This window comes from Syngnathus typhle, linkage group LG2 (assembly GCF_033458585.1).
Source record: "Syngnathus typhle isolate RoL2023-S1 ecotype Sweden linkage group LG2, RoL_Styp_1.0, whole genome shotgun sequence".
NCBI lineage: Eukaryota > Metazoa > Chordata > Actinopteri > Syngnathiformes > Syngnathidae > Syngnathus > Syngnathus typhle.
In genome coordinates this window covers 23,105,839-23,124,505 of record NC_083739.1, presented here as the reverse complement: position 1 = coordinate 23,124,505, position 18,667 = coordinate 23,105,839, and the positions used below count along the sequence as shown (strand labels likewise).

Below are 18,667 nucleotides of genomic sequence, written 5' to 3'. Positions count from 1 at the left end.
ACGGGCGAAAACATGACGGATGCTTTCTTTTATCCCACCATCTATGTGAATAATAACTTTCACCACGCTGGAATGCACAGTTTAGAGCAGATTAGTGTTTTTTTGTTTTGTTTTTTTAAACGACGGCGAAGACGACTTTGACCAGAAGAAGGCGCTCCTGTTCATCCAGCTGACAACCATTCCCCCTAATCGGAAATCGAAGAAGTACCGCTGATGACGTTTCTGTGGGAAATACAAACAGAGCAGCGCTTGTCCTCTTCATACAATCATCAAAAAGAGACTGTTAGGATACGGATTTTAGCTATTGATCTGACTCCAAATTGTACGGAAGAGGATTAGGGCCAGTGAAGAAAAAAAAAACGAGGGGTGACAGGATTCTGACTTTTTTTCTCAGAATTCTGACTTTAAAGTGGGAATTCTGACTTTATTCTCAGAATACCCACTTTAAAGTCAGAATTCCCACTTTAAAGTCAGAATTCCCACTTTAAAGTCGGAATTCTGAGAATAAAGTCAGAATTCCGACTTTAAAGTCAGAATTCCGAGAAAAAAAGTCAGAATCCTGTCACCCCTCGTTTTTTTTCTTCTTCACTGGCCCTAATCCTCTTCCGTAAAAAAATTAAGCGACCACACTACTACTAGAAATTATATTGATATGATTATATGTGTCTAACGCAGCCTTAATCAAATGTGTTTGCAAACTGCCGAAAGTACATTTCCCTTTAAGACAAATAATTGAGGAAAAGAAGAGATCAGTGTAATCATTTATTGTCGCATCGAGTTTTATTCCCAATCTCGTTATTTGTGGCGGGATAACACATTTAATGTGACTTCGGACACGTCATTAGCAAGCAGCGCTTTGCTAGCTAGTTAAAGTATGCAACCTGTCTGCAGCTGCGTATTAATTCTAAGCAGCCTTTCTTCGTGTCTTTCAGTAGTGATTTCGTCTCTAAGAGGCAACAGTTGTCGACTTAACACTAAAACGCAAATACAATACACATTTGGTCAGATTGACTCCCATTATAAATCCCAATATTTAGTGTACGGTAAACCTGATGTTTTATCAACATTTACCCACAATTACTGCATAGGGGGGGGGGGGGGGGGGGTCCTATTATCTACGTCACGGCACCACGTGATCCAGAATGGAGAGGTCCATGACAGGGGCGGGGAAGATCGAGAAATACACACAAATTGACTGCGTTTGGCTCACGAATTTTATTTCAGATTCTATAATATTATTTGGATACAGGTGAATATAATCGAGCATTCTGAGTGGTTTTTAGAGCATTTTAAAGGTGCCTTTACATACGATTTAACCACCAGGTGGCTCCAACGACTTTTTCTTCCACCGCAATGCAGAGCAAGAGCAACGACTGCACATTAGAACAATTTTACGCCATAAAAAAGGGTCTGATTGCTAGAAGGTGCGTGTGCGTGCGTATCGTAGTTATCTTGGATTAGCATAAAAATGGCAATGTCCACAAATGGCATCAAAAGTAATTAAACAATTGAAAAACTGTACATTTGTGGATAAGTCTGATGCCACTGAACATTTGGACTGATTGAAAGTAAAACAATATTTAGAAATGACTTACCACACTTCAAAAGCACTGCCCAACTTAGGACAAAATTTTCGTTTAGGTGTTTTTTTTTTCCTCAAAAACTACCATCGTCACAAAAACACGCATTCAAAATCAACTCTGTTGCTACGACGTATTGACTTATTTAATGTAATTATGTCATAGGATATATTCAATTGTATTTTGTTTTAATATAGCATAGTTAAGTTTTATGTTAGCATAAGAATGCTAGTTAGATGCTCCCCTCTCCTCCAGGGGATGGATCAAAATCACATGGGGATGGGTTAAATGCAGAGGACAAATTTCACCACACCCAGATGTGTGTGTGACGATCATTGAGACTTTAACTTTAGTATTGCTCTCAGATGGCATAAAAATAATAAAATAATTCAAACTATACATATATGGATAGGTCTGATGCCATTGAAAGTTTGAGTGGTTGAAAGTAAAAAATTATCAAGAAATGTCCAAATTATCATTAAAGTACTGCCAAATTTGGGACAAATTTTGGATTTAGTTTTTTTTTTTTTTCTCAAAAAAAATTTCTCGCAAATATTTAATGCTCTAATCATGTCATGAAATATTAAAATTAGACTTGTTTATAGTTTTGTGTGTGTGTGTATATATTTATATATATAAAAAGAAGTGGGGAAAGCCAACAATTGGGCAGTTGATAACTTGACAGATGAGAAACAACTTGAGAATTACTTTTACCTATCTGACAATGATGCTTTGGTCATGATGCCTTTGTCTGTATTGAATGACTAATGTTCGTGATAAATAAAAGGTATGCAAAAGACTGTGTTTCAATCCTTTTATTCGTTCTCAGTATAGTACACACTAAGCTCTGTTGTCCAAGATGAAAAGCTATCATCAAGATCCAGAAAGCGGGACTTGGTGAAACTTGCACTAGGAAATAAACTAGTTTCATTAAAGCTTAAGTGTCGTGTGATGCAAATTCTTGTCTCTGAACCTACTGTTTCATGCTTAATGATTTTGAGCATTTTGTTGTCTATGTTGGTTGTCACATTTTCCACTCCAGTTATCAAGATATTGGGCATGAACAAAACTTTGCAGATTTGTTTTCTTTTCATTCTTTGATCTTTTGAACGTCTTACGCCTTCGTGCGGGTTGCGGGTGTTCCTATCCCAACAGTCTTTGGGTGGTAGGCAGGAGACACCTTGAACTGGTCGCCAGCCAATTACCGCGCACACATCGACAAACAAGCATTCACACTCACCATCACACTTACGGACAATTTGGAGTGCTCAATAGGCATCTCGTTATTTAATTTTTTGGATGTGGGGGGAATCCGTAGTACCCGGAGAAAACTCACGCTGCCCCGGCGAGAAAATGCAAATTCCACACAGGAAGGCCAGAACTGGAATTATACCCTGCACCTCTGAACTGTGAAGTGGATGTGCTAACCAGTGTGTCACCATGCCGCCCTACTTTGCAGATGTATACCGGCTCATGAATAATCACATTAAAAATCCTGTCAGGAGCAGATCCTTTTAACAATTAAGCTCCTCCTTTAAAGATACAAGTTAACAAAATATAAAAACACCGCAAACTAAAATGGCACTTCTGAATCTTCCACTCAACATCTGAATCGGACCGAAACAAAAGAAAGACAGCTTTTCACTCGGTCTGTGCACCGTTGTATAAGAGAATACAAGAGTATTTGATTAGCCCAGACTTACAATTACAAATACAGAAAGTGCTATGGGGTGCCTTGAATAGAATGAGCGATAGCCCAATTAAAGGAAAAATCAAGAATGATCACTGTTGGCAACATTTGACGTGCGTTTAAAAGGATGGTGCCCGCAGGATTTTACACATATCCTTTGCACGGGGCATTTTTTTAGTTTGGTGTCACCTCAGTAACCAAACTTGTTTGTTTGACCAACTAAGTGTTGAGGGGTGACTAATGTTGTCCAGCCATATCATTCAAAAAGAACTTGGTAAACTTGAAAAATATGTCAACACGCAAATGGTGCATGTTCTCTCCAGCAAACACAGGGCCATCAGAGGTATTTTAACTGCTGATGTTGCCCACTCAACTAATCAAATGCTGCCACTCAAGTAAGTCGTGGCACTGCTACATACTAATGATTGAAAAAAATTATACAAAAGGTGAGTGAACTATTCTTGCACACATTTTTAGTGAAGCAAAAATACAAATCTTTTTAAATAGCATGTTTTCTTCCCCCCCTACAGGTTCCTATTGATAAACAGTTGAACTAGAGGGCAGAGGGGCTTCTCTAGGATGCTGGTTTCTTAAGATCCCTGATCTGTTTGATAAGGTAGGTTTTCTCGTCGTTGAACTGCTCGTCGTCCGTGCGGTCCTTCTGGAAATTGCTCAGGAAGTCAATCAATTTGGTCTGGTTCTTGAGGAGGATGTCAACGATGGGCTGCGTCTTGTTTGGATTGGCCACAAACACCTGAGGACGAGCACATATGCACGGTCAACTTTGAACACGCAAATTTTGATGGACATATGGAACGGTTCCAATGGAACCTCAGAAGTCCAACGGCCCTGTGGTTAAAACAAAAGTGGTCAAAAAAATAATCCCAAACAACACTACGCCGTGTATAAATGTTAAATGTCCAGTTGTGCCACATGTAGCATAAATCCAGGCTTCCTGGCTAACTAGTGGGCAGGGAATGAGTGGGCATGGGTGACCAGCTACCCATGTCTGTTGACCATAAGGCAGAGGTGGGCGATTTACAGTACTAAATGTTGCCAGTCCGTCATACATCAGCGGCTTGGGCACCTATTCGTCATCATCAGTCCCGCATTTTTCAAGATGTACCAAACTATAATCTGTAATGTTATTTTCACCACGTTTCCGTCATTGCGTCCATTTTTTTAGCGCATAGGTTAAGAGTTGTTCTGAGTTCTGATTCGCTAATGACCCCGGTTCTCAAATATAATTGAAGACAGGATGTCTGTTTCTACGAATCTTCTAGCCCAGAAGAGCTCCAACAACTAACTACCCATAAGCATTGTTCTTTACTGACTATTAGTCATTAAGAACCGGCACCTTATAATCTGCGACTATTTTGAGTAAAACAAATATTTTTTTAAACTGTTTATCTATATACTATGTGTTGTTATTAGTCAGTTATACTCCAACCACAGGGGTCACGGGGATGCCAGAGCCTATCCCAGCAGTCATCGGGCAGTAGGCGGGTGACACCCTGAACTGGTAGCCAGCCAATCACAGGGCACACAGAGACAAACAACCATTCACACTCACACCTGAGGGCAATTTAGAGTGTTCAATTGGCCTACCATGCATGTTTTTGGGACGTGGGAGAGAACCTTCTTTTGCACTATACATATTTGTTGACATGTCTGTCTGACACATGTCATAAAAGCATACATAGATTTTTTCACGATATTTTAGAGGTTTTTCAACAGATCAAGGTTTCCATTAGCAGTTTTCTACTGCATAGTTTGCCTTTTGCGCAATTCAGACGCTAATGGGAACTCAGCTATTTATAACAATAGAGGGTGAAATAAAACTGAAACTTCAAACATGTTCAATATTTCCACAGTCTCTATGATGCAATATACATAAAGATACATAATTCAAAAGCAAATCTGCTGTCATACACAATAATTGAGCTCAATGTTTGTATACGCAAGTATTACGCCCCATTCAAAATGACAAACATCTCAATGGCAAAGAGTTAGCCCGACTTCATCCAATTCTTTATCTTCTAACAATTGCATTTTCCAGATGCCCTAAAGCACTGTGATGCTCTTCACCAGTCAGCATTGAAGGAACCATTTGTCTAGAGAGCCAACATACATGTGGTGTGTTGTGTGGGGCTTCTCGAGTACACCAGACACTATAGGGGCAGTATGAACACATTTTTCATTATCGAGAGTGGGTTCTCTCACATGTTCAAAATATAAGCTATTAACAATTGCTACAGGTGTGCCTGGCTTTAAAGGGCCGCTTCTCGACAAATATATCTATACTTAGTGTATTGTGGTCTTAATTTTACCTTAAAGACATGGAAGGCCTCAAACTGGATGTTGGCACTCTTGTCTCTTAGCAGGTTCATCATCATCTTGAGATTTTCCGGCTTGCTGATGTAGCGCGTCATCACCGTAAAGTTGTGTCGGTCCAGCAATAGCTCGCCCAGAAGCTGCAGGGGAGGCCCATGTGTCACACGATGACCCGCAGCCACTAGGAAGACCGGGTTGCCCGACCACCCGTGAGTTTACAAACCTTGAGCGACTGCCTCTTGGTGACGTAGTTCTCAGAGTGCAGAAGCTTCTCGTAGTTTGTAAACACCTGCAGTGACACAAAAGTTCAACGCAGGTCATATTTAGCCGCAAAACAGTCTCCATCCGTCGGACGGCGCTGGTGCACAATCACTCACCGCATCGTAGTTCTCTTCGAGATACTTTGCTACAAGTACTTTGTGCCTTGTCAGGAGATCCTATAACAACACGGTAACTTTGACGTTTGGCCTAGGTTAGGTATAAACAAGCCACTGAATTGACTTTAGGAAAGGCCAGGGGTACCTTGAAGGTGGCAAAGGCGTCAGAGGCGATGTCGAAGGTGGACATCTCCACATAGCCGAAGAACGTGTGGAAATAATCCGAATACAGCACAGCCTTGGCAAGCGGCTCGTGGCGGATGCACTCCCTCAGCATGATCCCACAGTTGAGAGCCACCTGGGGTGCCTCGTACCTTTAAAACCAATGTGGACATGAGTCACTGAAGGCCATTGAAGACCCAGGCTGCGTGCGCATGTGTGTGTGTGTATGTGTGTGTATGTGTGTGTATGTGTGTGTGTGTACGTGAGTGTACGTGAGTGTACGTGAGTGTACGTGTGTGTACGTGTGTGTACACGTGTGTGTACGTGTGTGTGTGCGTGTGTGTGCGTGCGTGTGTGTGCGTGTGCATGTGTGTGTGTGTGAGAGAAAGAGAGATTGTTACCCTTTCAACAGAATAAAGAGAACTTCTTGATGGGAGCAGAAGTACTCGACAGTGGGGCTCCTGGTTCCGATCTGCCTCCTTAAGATGTTGTTAAAGATTTGACACACGTCCTTCTTGCCCTGAAAGCGCATGCATCAAATCAGACTCAAGCAAGCATCTATTTTTAAAAATAGAGATATTGCTAGCAATTTTTATTATCATTTATCTTTTTAAACTATTTGAACAGTTTTTACCCATCTCTGATTTCAAACCTAGTTTTACATCACTGATGAATCATCAGTTTGTTGTGTAGCCTATATTATATGCATATCGAAGACGTTGACAGTCATAATGGCCTTCCGAGGGAAACTATGACTACAATGCGGCCCGCCACAAAAAGGAGTTTGACACCCTTGATCTATGCTGTCTAATTTTATGTTTGACACTTTATTCCCTTCTACTACGCAACTAAGGAGCCGTATTTTGTTATATGACAAATAAAGGCATTCTAACTCTCACTGCATCCTGTATCCTTTTCTCACCTCAAAATCAATGACCTGCAGGTTTTCTACCAGCGTGATCAGTAGGCCGCTGTTGTAGAGCTCCTGAGCCAACTGGGCCACCGTCTCTGTGTGCGGCTCCTTATCGTTGCTCCCGTATAGAATCTCCTTCATGGACACCAGACACTTGGACACCTCCTCAGATGCCTGCAGAACAGAGCAGGGGGGAGGTGGCCAAATGGAACTTCAACCTGGACAGCCAGTTGTAAGGGTGGGGCATCAAATTGGCTCACAATTGCCTGCACCTACTTTTTCTGTTTTCTTGTCCTGTTTAACCAGCACAGCCAAGTACTCCTTGAGGGTCTTGACGAGTTCCACCGGAGTCTTGTGGGATTTACCAAACAGAGGCATGATGTCTGCACACTCGCCTTCAGTCCTAAGAGGTGTGCGTGCAAGTTAATGTGAAGAAAAAGCTCATTTTAAACTTGTACTAAATACATATAGCGGTGCCTTGAGATACAAGTGGAGATGGCATGATTTAGTGACATCCATGTGTAACAGCGTCTAGTCAATGTCACGCTCTGGACATCATTATGGAATTGTGAAGACAAGTAGTCGCTACTACAGTCAAGTATGATGATAGCGATAACCGAGTGTGCCTTCTTGTGCAGCACAACGTTGCCATTCGTGATTTTTAAATGTTGCTTGCTGGGTCCAACATGAATGAAGGAACAAGTGTATTCTTGGGGATGTCATATACGAGGATAGACTGAAAAGACAGTTTGATTTTTAAGGCATATTTTCTTTCCAGAAAATGTCCCATAAACCAGTCCGCCAGTCTCAGTTTCCATAGTGTAAGGTGGATCTTGTGACCTTCCATTCCGCCATTCCACATCAGCTTACATGATGATCAACTGCAACGTCAGCCAAGATGATAACAGCCGGCCAAAGATAACTCAGCCGTTTGTATGCAGGTTGTCAGGGCGACTGTGCAGTCCTTTAGCACCTGCAAGAGACATTCCAGAACCGCCTGCGCAACGGAGCTAAGCTTCTGACACACGGCTGCCTTCACAGAAAGGGGCATCGTTGAAGCTTGTTACACAACCATTGCGGCCTTAATGTGTCGGACTGGTCAACGTGCTTTTCATGTGAGGACAAGAGACACGCTGAATCACACACAGGTGAGTGATTGATGAAAGGCTTGAGCTTAATGTTGTTCTGTTGGAGAGAATACAAAGTTTGAGGTCCATGAAGAGCATCCCATGCACTTGTCTGTCAACAGCATTGCCATAGAATCAGAGCATAGTGTGACATGTATGTAACAGTGCTCCCTAGTGCGGTTGTGATTTCACCTGTGTGCCAGTTATTTTGGAACGTATCCTCAAAACAACTACCGTTTTGTGTCCAAGCAAAATTGAAAGTTCTGTCTTTGGTGCCATCATCTTGCAGCACCTTAGTGCCAACAGACTATGTTGCAGTCAGGGGGGGAGCTTCATTCAGCCAGGTCATAGCTTCATGTAACAGAAAAGATCTATGGGTGGTTTTCTAAAGGCCTGGTCTGGTCCAATTACATGAACAAACGCTGACTCACTTTGAGAGTGATTCTTTCCTTCCCTTTACAACCAATCGCCAGATTTCATTGCTACAATATTGCTGTACAGGCTTTTTTCCAGCATCAGCATGCCATTTTTAGGGTGCGTATTATACATGGGGGCGCACTATACACGGAAAAAAACGGTATATATGTATATATGTATATATATATATATATATATATATATATATATATATGGGTGTAACGATTCATCGATACCCATCGATTAATCGATATAATGCTCTACGATTTATTGGGATCGATGCTAAACGTAAACATTGATTTATATCGCTGTGTTTGACCTCGGACATTAGACGCGACTTTATTTTGAAATCCAGTTCATTGTTGCTCGCTTCCTCTTTCCGGGAGCAGTGCGCGCGGCGTTGTTGTGTTGTGAGCAGAGCAGGCACGTGAAAGGGGAGTCGACAACTAGTACGCGGCTCCTGGGCTGGTACTATGGCTAGTGTCCAAAAAGACGAGGAAATTTGCTCCCCTTTAGGCTTCAAGTCATTCGTTTGGAAGCACTTTGGATTCCATAGAAAAGATGGCTCAACGGACAAGACACGTGCAGTTTGTAAATCCTGCCATGCGGTGATCAAATATTCAGGGAGCACAAATCTCGCTGCACATTTAAAGAAAAACACGACATCAAAGTTCAGTGTTAAAATAAGCACTTTGTATACTACAATACTTTTGTAATTTCCTAAATAAAGACTTTGCAGTACCTTGTTGATTTTGCGTATGAATTATAAATCAGGATATCGTTCTATATTTCTTATAAAAAAAATAATATCGATCGTAGAGCACTATATCGCGATATATCGTGAATAAATCGCAGCAGGCTTTAAGATATCGGCAAATATCGTATCGTAGTTCTTTGTATCGATATGATATCGTATCGTGACAAAACCCGCGATTTACACTCTATTGCTGACCTATTGCAGAGATAAAATAAAGAACTTTGACTGAGGTTTGTGCGGTCGTTTGTGCGTGAATGTATTTGAGTGACGAAAAATAGCCGTCGTGGCCACTTCCTGTTCATGACGTAACACAGCCATTCAATTAAGACCTCATTTTATTCTTAAAATGCTAAGCTGGCAGAATGATGTCAATACAACAAAATACCGTTTAATCGAGTGCAATTCTCACCGTAATTCATGATACGTTGTCATTATAAAAAAAGGTTCTGCTTGATAACCCATTGCTTCCACATGATGCCATTCACCACCTACGACACTAACTCTGTATCCTTGCAGTCGGAGTGCCTCAGTATGCTTACCCACAATTTCAATTTGTTCGTTGCAAACAATGTAAACATTTTTCATATTTTTTATTGTATAATGGCTAAAAAGCTGCATGTCAAGCATGGGATCTTTTTTTTATTCGTAATGAGCATAACAACTGGTTAGATAAATTATTTCACACTAGTTGTACCCACATTTTATTGCCATTCTGACCATGGTTACGCAGAAAAGCAAGTAGGTAAGCTGCTGACATGTAGTCATTGGCCAAGGCAAGCAGGTAAGTTGCTGACATGTAGTCATTGGCGACGGGAACAATGGAAATTTTATGGTGTCTTCAAAGTTATAAGCAAGTTTCAACCGCTTCAGAGATTTGGGGCTCAGCGATAGCCTGAAATTCATATCATGTTATTAACTGAGTCTGTTGGTCTTGACACCAATGGCAAGTGTAAAAGCGTAAAATTCGTATTGCTTATTGTGTTATTCAAATGTGGTAAGGTAAATATTTCCAGGCAAAAGGGTCAGAAAGTATCATATTCATTATTCACTCTGCTTCTTTTCATTAAAACTTTGTATTTTCATGTAAAGATGTCGGTTTTTCTTTTATTCGTAGAAATCTAGTTAACAAATAAAAAACAGCCCCTTAGCAAAGCTAAATTGAATGGTAATAATTTTCCGAGATTAAAAGTACATTAATAGTATGATAATAATCAGTAATGTTATTTGTTTGTTTTCACAATTGAATCCGGAGTTTTGAATTGGACCTTTGAGGTCTGCACAGTAAATGTTCTCAAAATTACAATACAGCACATTTGGCGTTGCTTCTAGACAAAAAAAAAAAAAAAAAGACACAATGTGAATTTAAGAAATAAAAACTGTTGATTCAAGAAAATTAAGCCAATTGTTCATTATATTGTCATATTCTCATTCTGAAAGAAATGCAGTAACAAAAGAAACAATGGATCAATACTTAATGAAGACGTTTTTGAAGAAAAAAAACAAAACATCAAAAAGGGCTCAACATGCAAATGCTTCATTTATGTTTTTCATTTATGTTCGACATTCCCTCTTGTCTTCTCTCGAAAACTGAAGCCATGATTACAACTTCCGGGTTTTACATTGGAAATGACCGGAAGCTGTGTTATGTCATGGTGGTTAACCTGACAACTGACGTCTAAAGTAAGAGCAGGGTGGAAACGAGCAAAACAAAATAAACAGCCGTCGCACATCAACTAATTGATATTTAAATGTGCCAACGGCGTCTCGACAGAATCGTGCTTGTGAGACATTTGGGAAGCAGACTGCATATACATAGAGTGCCAGACAACATGATTTGACAAGGCTACACCCCTCTCGCCCTGCGGCTCAAGTCGCTTTCTGTCGGACGGATTTCCAAAGCTAATCACAGTTGTCTCCATGTATCACAAACAGCTGATGAAAAGGATAGGAACAAATCCACGAGTTGACCCCGAGTGACATTACACAAGACGACCAAGGGCCATGACGAATACCAATTACGTTTACAAGCAGCTATTCTCGAAAGGATACTTACAGTGCAAAGAATCTGTATGTTTGAGCGTTTACAACGCTTCGGTCCCGCTTCACAGCCGCTCTGGTGGACTTCGGTTTTCACACCAGGGCTGTTAGTCCACTGGGCCGCCAGTTAAAAAGTGTGCCAAACAATTTAGAACGAGAGGAATCAGTGAAGAAAGGAGCGCAAAATTCCATCTGGTTACGTTCCAGCCCTTTGTCGAGCTAGCAAGGGCAAACCACGCGACTTCCGGTGTAAACCGGTTTAAAGGTTTTCATATAAAAATGAATTTTCAGTCTAAACGCTAACCTATTGCTGAAGTATTGGAAAGACAAGAACAAAAAATGGAAACCCGTTAAAAACTCGAACATTTTCTGGGTCAAATTTAAAAAAATAACTACAAGTATGATTTGCTATGCTATTATAATGTAATGATACAAAATGCTTTTACTGTGCGCCACTTTTTGTTAGATTTCGCATGGCAGCAGTAGCTTTCCAACCGTATAGGTTCAACAGTACACCTTTTCTGCACTTGTGCAGACTTTTATTGTCCTGGTTACACATAAGAAATACAGTTTAAAGACAACTGATTTATTTTCCATTTTTGCAAGTTTTCTTAATTCGTATCTTCCATGTGGACCTGTATACGCTATCAAGATGATTAGGTTTCGCATGTAGAGAGTACTGTACTTTAAGTTGATTTAATGTCTGTTCCATTTAATGTAACGCCTGTTCTATGGTGATAGTTCAATACACGCAAACACAGATATCATAGTTATTATGTACGTTCTGTTAATCTTTTTTTTAGTCATTAAGTAAATGTTGACTGTGGTCATACAGCACGTTGTGGCCAGCGGTAGGGGTTTGGATCCAGGCTCCAGCCTTCCTGTTTGGAGTTTGCATGTTGCCCAGCTTTCTCCCACATTCCAAACGTGTTTCTAAGTTAAGTGAATGCACTAAACTGTCCGAAGGTCCAATAAATCGATGTTAAAGTGAATGCCAGTCCTGTACCTTGCATTTCATGCAAAGCCAGTTGAGGTAGTTTCCAGCTCAACCACAAACCAAATAAAAATAATACCGTAATTTTCGGACTATAAGTCGCGGTTTTTTTTTTTTTTCATAGTTTGGGTGGGGGGGGGGGGGCGACTTATACTCAGGAGCGACTTATATACATATATGTTTTTTTCACTTTTTTGGGCATTTTATGGCTGGTGCGACATATAGTCCGAAAATTACGGTAAATAAATAAAAATACGATGGATGGATGGATGGATGGATGGATGGATGGATGGATGGATGGATGGATGGATGGATGGATGGATGGATGGATGGATGGGTAATTGTGGTTAACTGGCATCAATGGTGATTCTCCAGTAACAAAATAAATGTAAAAGAGGAAACCATCTGACTTTATTAAAGCTGCTTCTGATTTTACATACAATACACAATTACATATTTACAAATATACAGAGATAATAGCTTTATATCAATGCCATAGTCCGTAGCTATACAGTAGGAAAATAAAGATTGTGGGGGCTGCAATGTGCTGTGTAAAAAGAAAGTACAAAATATAAACAAAATCTCTTCAGCCTCCATGTTGACAGTACAAATTGCCTGACTGTGATCAAACACTAACAACTAGTGTGTGTGTCAGCATTCATATGAGGGCAGAAAATAAACACCCCAAATGTACAACAATGGCTGGTAACATGTTTTCCTGGGGGGGACACTCACAAAAATATTCTCGACTATTCACGCCTAGCAATTGAGGTGAGGTATTTGTCAGAAGACAGTACAAGAGCGACATTTCTGCATTAGAACTACCAACACACAGTGACAGCCACAGATTTAGCATGTGAGACGTCAAGTCCATATACAGAGAAGACATGCATTCTGCTGTGGACAATTACATTGGACTGAGGAAAAAAAATCGCTTCAAGTGATTCTCAACAAAAACAGGGAGCCTACATTATCAAAAACGCTGATAACTGTCACACGGGCTTGTCACAAGACGGATAGACCTGATTCCAAGCAATAAACAGGTGGGGCTGCTTTTACTGCCAGTGAGCTGCATTGGATTTGGGTGCCTCGCATAACATGGATGGTAAACAAACGTGCGAGTACAATAAATGTAGCGGGTTGGAGGAAAAAAAATGGTTGTCAAACAAGGTAGGAGGCATTTTCATTGTTGAGACTGCAAGTCTCAACAATGAAAATGATTGAACTTTCCTTTCTCACAATGGTTGTCGCAAGTTGAGGTGCATCGTAACCAACCTCCTCATAACCAACCGTGTTTGTATGTAGATCTCATATTGTTTGCACCTTCCTGTCTGTTACATGACAGGACTGTAGTAAAGAAATAAGAGGTTTGTCAGGCTGATGGGACAAACAAGCTGAGCCGGTCTGGGTCTCGTTGCTTTAAGAGAAGTGACGACTATCACATGCCTGAGTTGGGCTGGGAGCAGCACAATGGGAGAAAGCCTGTTATTTTGCTAAGTAGTGCAAACCGGAGATGGATAAGCAGTATTTGAAACAATTCCTTGAGTGTTCCTAATGAAGCTATACATTTAAATCCGATACCAAGCATGTACGGTTTGTTCTGAAAAGCAAATTTGCATGTAGATGTGCGAGAACGTGCACACGAGACTTTAGTCCAAGCGGGGCTGGAATGTAGTCACACCTGCCAGCCCTGTGCTGCCTCAGAGGTTAATCCAGAGCAGCTGAGAGGTGAGCCCGGCAAACTCTCTCCAAGGAACAATGTCCACATCCTCTCAGATTACTTTGTGGAAAGTAGAGAAGCGTCTGACCATTAGATGGTGCTGGTGATTCCAGCAGCGTAGCATTTAATATTGATAGGAACAGCTGCAAATGTATCAGAGAAGCCTATTCGGATACGTTTTGCGGACTCTTCGTGCCCTTGTGCTGCAAGTCAATAGATGCTAGTTGCAGCTCATTGGCAGTTTTCACAGTGCTGATTGACATGGAACACTAAATGCCACCTCTGCTATTCTCAGGAAAATTGTGTTCGCCGTGACTCACTGCCAGCAGTATTTTTTAAATATCCAGCGCAGACATTCTTGAGACGTGTCCACGTCAATGCTACATAATTGAACAGATAGAGACTGTAATGAGCATATAACACTCAGCTAAAACACTGGTGACGATTGTTGATGTCGCAGCACTTGGTTGCCTGTGATGCTGGATAGGTCAAGGTTTGATGTCTGAGAAGCTGGTGTAGGTCTCACTGCAGCTGGAGGAAGTGCTCAGGTTTCCAGAGACACTGTCATCTGCGGGACAAATTAAACTTGAACTCAGAACGCACAATGAAATGTGCAAACTCATTGCTGAGCCTGACCTGAGCTGCTGATTGACTGAGATGACTTGGAGTCAGAAATTAGGCCGAGTAGGTTTGCATGGGCCATCCAGCCCTCCTTGCTGCTGCGAAGGTTCCTCACAAACCTGAACAAGAGCGCATTTGTTGTGACGGTGTGACAAAAATAAAAAACTCTACTCTGCGAGCATAACAAGACTTTTACCACTGGCCCTCCTCTCCCTCTCTGATGAGCTGCACCATGTCTCCGCTCTTGACTGACAGCTCCTGAGGTCCTGCCTTCTCAGAGTCTGCCACTGCCGTGTACTTTCCTGGAATCTAAAAGCCAAACCACTTTAAGCATTACTTGACTCAAATGCTAATAAGCAAGTCTTTGTCCATTTCATACAGTGGAACCTCTTAATTACAAAACCCCTGAGGCCATAAGATTTGAAGTACAGTACAAGTAAAATCTTTAGTGAAACACAAAAGTGCTCTATGAGCTATCAGAGGTTCCCCTGTAGGGCAATTAATTTTTGCAACTCTCACCAGCTTCTGTCCTGCATCTTCCTCCGTGTCAGAGTTCAATGGCTCCTCACCACTGGAGTATCCATCGTTCTCTTCAGAGGCATCCACCGAGAGCGACACTTTAGTCCAGCCTGTAAGAAGACATGAGCATTAGAGGTGTGTATGGGGTGGGGGTACATTGAAAGAAGTGACAGAATGGCACACAGATGTGTGTGGAGCATTTGCCAGAAGCCAGCAGTATGCCTCTTGGAATCAAAAAACTGTATGATCCACACAAGAGTCCAAAATCTTGACCACCATTTACCAAGCCAACCCAAAGAACAAGCACAGCAAACTACAGCAAGAGCCCACAATGGTTGCGCTGTACCTCGCCGCTTGTTCTGTAACAGACTAGAGGCGCTGGCCCATTTGACTTTGCTCAGACTGATGTGAGAGGCTGGATAAGGACAAAAAGCCAGCAATCATTGAGAGAGACATTCTCTGTGGAAAAGGGACAAACTCCACAAATAACAGAAGACCGGATGAGGATGATTACTACTTGTGGATAATACTACGTAGTTCCACCAATGACAATGTCAACTGTAATGCTCAGGATCGGTCCCTCTAGTATTAATGAATGGATATTCATTTCATCAGCCCAGCCTGTCACCACTGGACTGTGTTAATAACACACAAAGCAAGAAGAGGTTGGGATGGTTGAAGAATGGAAAGACAGATGAGAAATGGTAGGTAGACTGACACCCTGTTGAATAATGAAGACAACATTACGTATACCTTTGAACCCAAATGGAGTCGGGTCACTCTTGACCAAGTGGCGCTTGGCAATGTGCTCTGGGCTCATGCCCGAGCCTGGCCACACGGGCAAGGAGAGTTAAGAGAGGGGGAGGAGGGGGGAGAGCAGACATAGAGGCAAACAAGATTCATACGCTTTTCTTAAGAGCTCCACAGACTCGTGCAATTCTGCACCATGACCGCTAGGAGAAAGTGTTCACATCACATATGAGCAAGGCATGACTAAGTAACTACGCTGCCAAATAGGTAATTTAAGTTATCTTTGAAGATTCGATACATCTATTATTTGTTTTTAAATTTAAATGTGGGTTTTGTCATTTTCATGATACAGACAAGCCACGCCATTTGCGATGTATAAGGACCGGGCCGGCCAGCGAATTCAAATCAACATAATCTTCTTTCTTTCAAATGCACGCGTGTGTTCCACATACGAATAACATTGTAAATATCGGGAACCAAATTTCTTTTTCATTCTAGCATACGTGTCAAATCAGAACAGATTCGAACAAGTGTACTGTATACGGATGGTCAGAAAGTGTAATGTCAAACCAATATCCATCTGGATCCGATCCAGACTGAACCCTTGAAAACAAAACAGATTTAACACCATAACAGATATTGTTATTGCATTTTTCTTGTTGCTGATTTATTGTTTGCTTTCTGCCTCAGCGCGATTTCTAGTTGAAATGCTAGATGGCAGCAATACTGCATTTTCCTGTTTCTCAGTTCTGATCTCCCAATGAGACTAACTTCATGAGGTGGCCCAGGGCCAGAATGGTCCATTTCGGAGAGTCGCCCATTTTGCGGACGAAGGAAGAGGGACAAGTAGAAAATAAATGACGGACTGAAGACAGACGGAAGTGGTTTTTGGTCTGTGTTGACCTATCGGGTCAAGTGCCAGCTAAACTCTCAGCCCGTCCGACCGACTGACCGTTTCGGCACACTAACATGGAAGTCTTCCAAAGATAGGGGTTTTGTTTCCATCTTGTTTTGGGTGTGCAATCCACATGTTCAGAACAAATGTGAACGTTAAAGAGAAAGAAAAGCATTTGCCTCAAGAGATGACGTCTGCTCAGCTTTAGGATGCCCCCCAGATAACAATTTGTACGACAACACAATAACTAGCTTGGATTTGATTCTACGCTTGGTTAGTAAGGGATCCTGGTTAAAGTGAGCCATTTTTGGGGGTGTTTTAAGGTTGCAAAATAAGTGAAAGTGAGGCTTTGTAAAGCACTTTGGCAGGCACCATATGGTGTAGATATACAATCCTCCATTTCAATCCATTTGGGTTTCTCATCTTTTGGACTGGGACACTGACTGGCAATGGGCGGACTGGTGACGGAAGGCCTGTCAAGTGAAAATAGTGGACGGAGACAGAGGGACGATTATATCATGAATAGGACGGATGGATGAGGACGCCTCTCTCCCCTCCTAATAGTAGGAAGCGGCCGTGCTTGGAAAGGTGCAGCCCAAAAATTGGCACCTCTGTCTCTCAAGTGATAGAGGCAGACAAGGGCCCCAAACTGAGCCTCGGTTTTGCTTGAGCTTCCTTCTTAAAAGGGATTTATTTTTTCCTTGCGTTTGGTGCTTAATGCTTGCTCATGTGAGGTTCCGTTTGAATAAGTGAAGTGTGTGGTCTTAGAATTGCTCTATGTGAAAGGTGCCGAGGCAACCTCTGTTGTGATTTGGCACTATATAAATAAAACTGAATTTTTACAGCTTCCGCAGCACTTCTATAAATAGTCCTGTCAAGATTGATCATGTTACCTTTTGGACTCTTGAGATTGCTGAAGCCCTGCAAAGTAAAACGCTTTTTAGCCACTGAGGACCTGTCCGCGGTTGGACTTGTCACCGTCTCATCTAGAAGCAATGAGTTGATATGTGGGAAACAAGAAGAGTCGTACGACACCAGTCGTAAAGGCACAAAAAAGTGCCCAAAAGATGACAGATGAGGGTGGTGAAGAGAAGAGCAGGATAACAGGATCAGTGACAGATTATAAAGCATCTTTAAAGTGGGACCTTGACGCTTGAAAGCGTATTCACCTTTGTGTTTGGCAAGCATAGAGTTGCTGTCGGACACGGGGATGGCCTCTGCCTTCTTTTCCTCCTGCTTTTTCTGGTTCTTTTGACTGCTGCTCCGAAAAGAACTGCGTTTAGACAACAAAACAGTCACCACCGCAATATATAAAGGTCTAATGGTTTGTCATGAAGAGAACTGCCCAAAAGAGCAACCTGAGGGAGATGGAGCAGTTGGCGGTGTGGTTTGGGGAATCGCTCTTCTGCTGGCTGGCATCTACAAATGTTTCAACCAAAAGGTTACAAACAGACAGATTTTGCCATTGGCTGAAGTGTTGATGATTACCTCTGCAGGCTTTGAGCTGTTGGGTAAGAACTTTGCGAATCTCATTCACCCACAATGTTTTGATCTCAAATGTTGGAGCCTAAACAAAAATAAAACATAAGAGCCGAGTGAAACATGTATGGTAATAAAGTGATCATCCATCTGTTTGCATCATTTATTGATGGTTTAAAAAAAAGTTTGATTGAAACCTTTACCTTTTCTCATGTAAAATATATTATTGCTGTGAATAACACATAAGCGTCTTTGGGTTTTTGAAAAGCGCTATACAAATTTAATGAATTATTAT

The 18,667-nt window shown here is 41.6% G+C and overlaps 2 protein-coding genes across 14 annotated transcripts in view; both read right to left on the bottom strand.

Moving 5' to 3' along the window:
• Positions 1 to 2,380: 2,380 nt before the first annotated feature.
• Positions 2,381 to 11,640, bottom strand: cab39l (calcium binding protein 39-like). The gene is made up of 9 exons (XM_061269215.1): positions 11,411 to 11,640; positions 7,333 to 7,459; positions 7,066 to 7,230; positions 6,545 to 6,663; positions 6,127 to 6,295; positions 5,982 to 6,041; positions 5,828 to 5,893; positions 5,601 to 5,744; positions 2,381 to 4,024 (listed from the first exon to the last, which is right to left on the bottom strand). The coding sequence occupies exons 2-9, from the start codon at positions 7,432 to 7,434 to the stop codon at positions 3,845 to 3,847; spliced, it is 1,005 nt and encodes a 334-aa protein (XP_061125199.1). The 5' UTR covers positions 7,435 to 7,459; positions 11,411 to 11,640; the 3' UTR covers positions 2,381 to 3,844.
• Positions 11,641 to 12,777: 1,137 nt separating this feature from the next.
• Positions 12,778 to 18,667, bottom strand: part of LOC133143700 (guanine nucleotide exchange factor DBS-like) — a 40,265-nt gene continuing 34,375 nt past the window's right edge. For 7 of the 13 annotated variants that reach the window (XM_061265848.1, XM_061265799.1, XM_061265808.1 and 4 more), the window contains 9 exons: positions 18,382 to 18,460; positions 18,252 to 18,312; positions 18,063 to 18,166; positions 17,787 to 17,879; positions 15,595 to 15,663; positions 15,249 to 15,358; positions 14,926 to 15,038; positions 14,745 to 14,848; positions 12,778 to 14,676 (listed from right to left, as the gene is read on the bottom strand). In XM_061265848.1, the coding sequence (XP_061121832.1) occupies positions 14,597 to 14,676; positions 14,745 to 14,848; positions 14,926 to 15,038; positions 15,249 to 15,358; positions 15,595 to 15,663; positions 17,787 to 17,879; positions 18,063 to 18,166; positions 18,252 to 18,312; positions 18,382 to 18,460 (813 nt within the window). In that variant the 3' untranslated portion in view covers positions 12,778 to 14,596. The remainder of the gene's footprint in view (positions 14,677 to 14,744; positions 14,849 to 14,925; positions 15,039 to 15,248; positions 15,359 to 15,594; positions 15,664 to 17,786; positions 17,880 to 18,062; positions 18,167 to 18,251; positions 18,313 to 18,381; positions 18,461 to 18,667) is intronic. The other 6 variants (XM_061265825.1, XM_061265856.1, XM_061265861.1 and 3 more) reach the window with 6 other exon arrangements.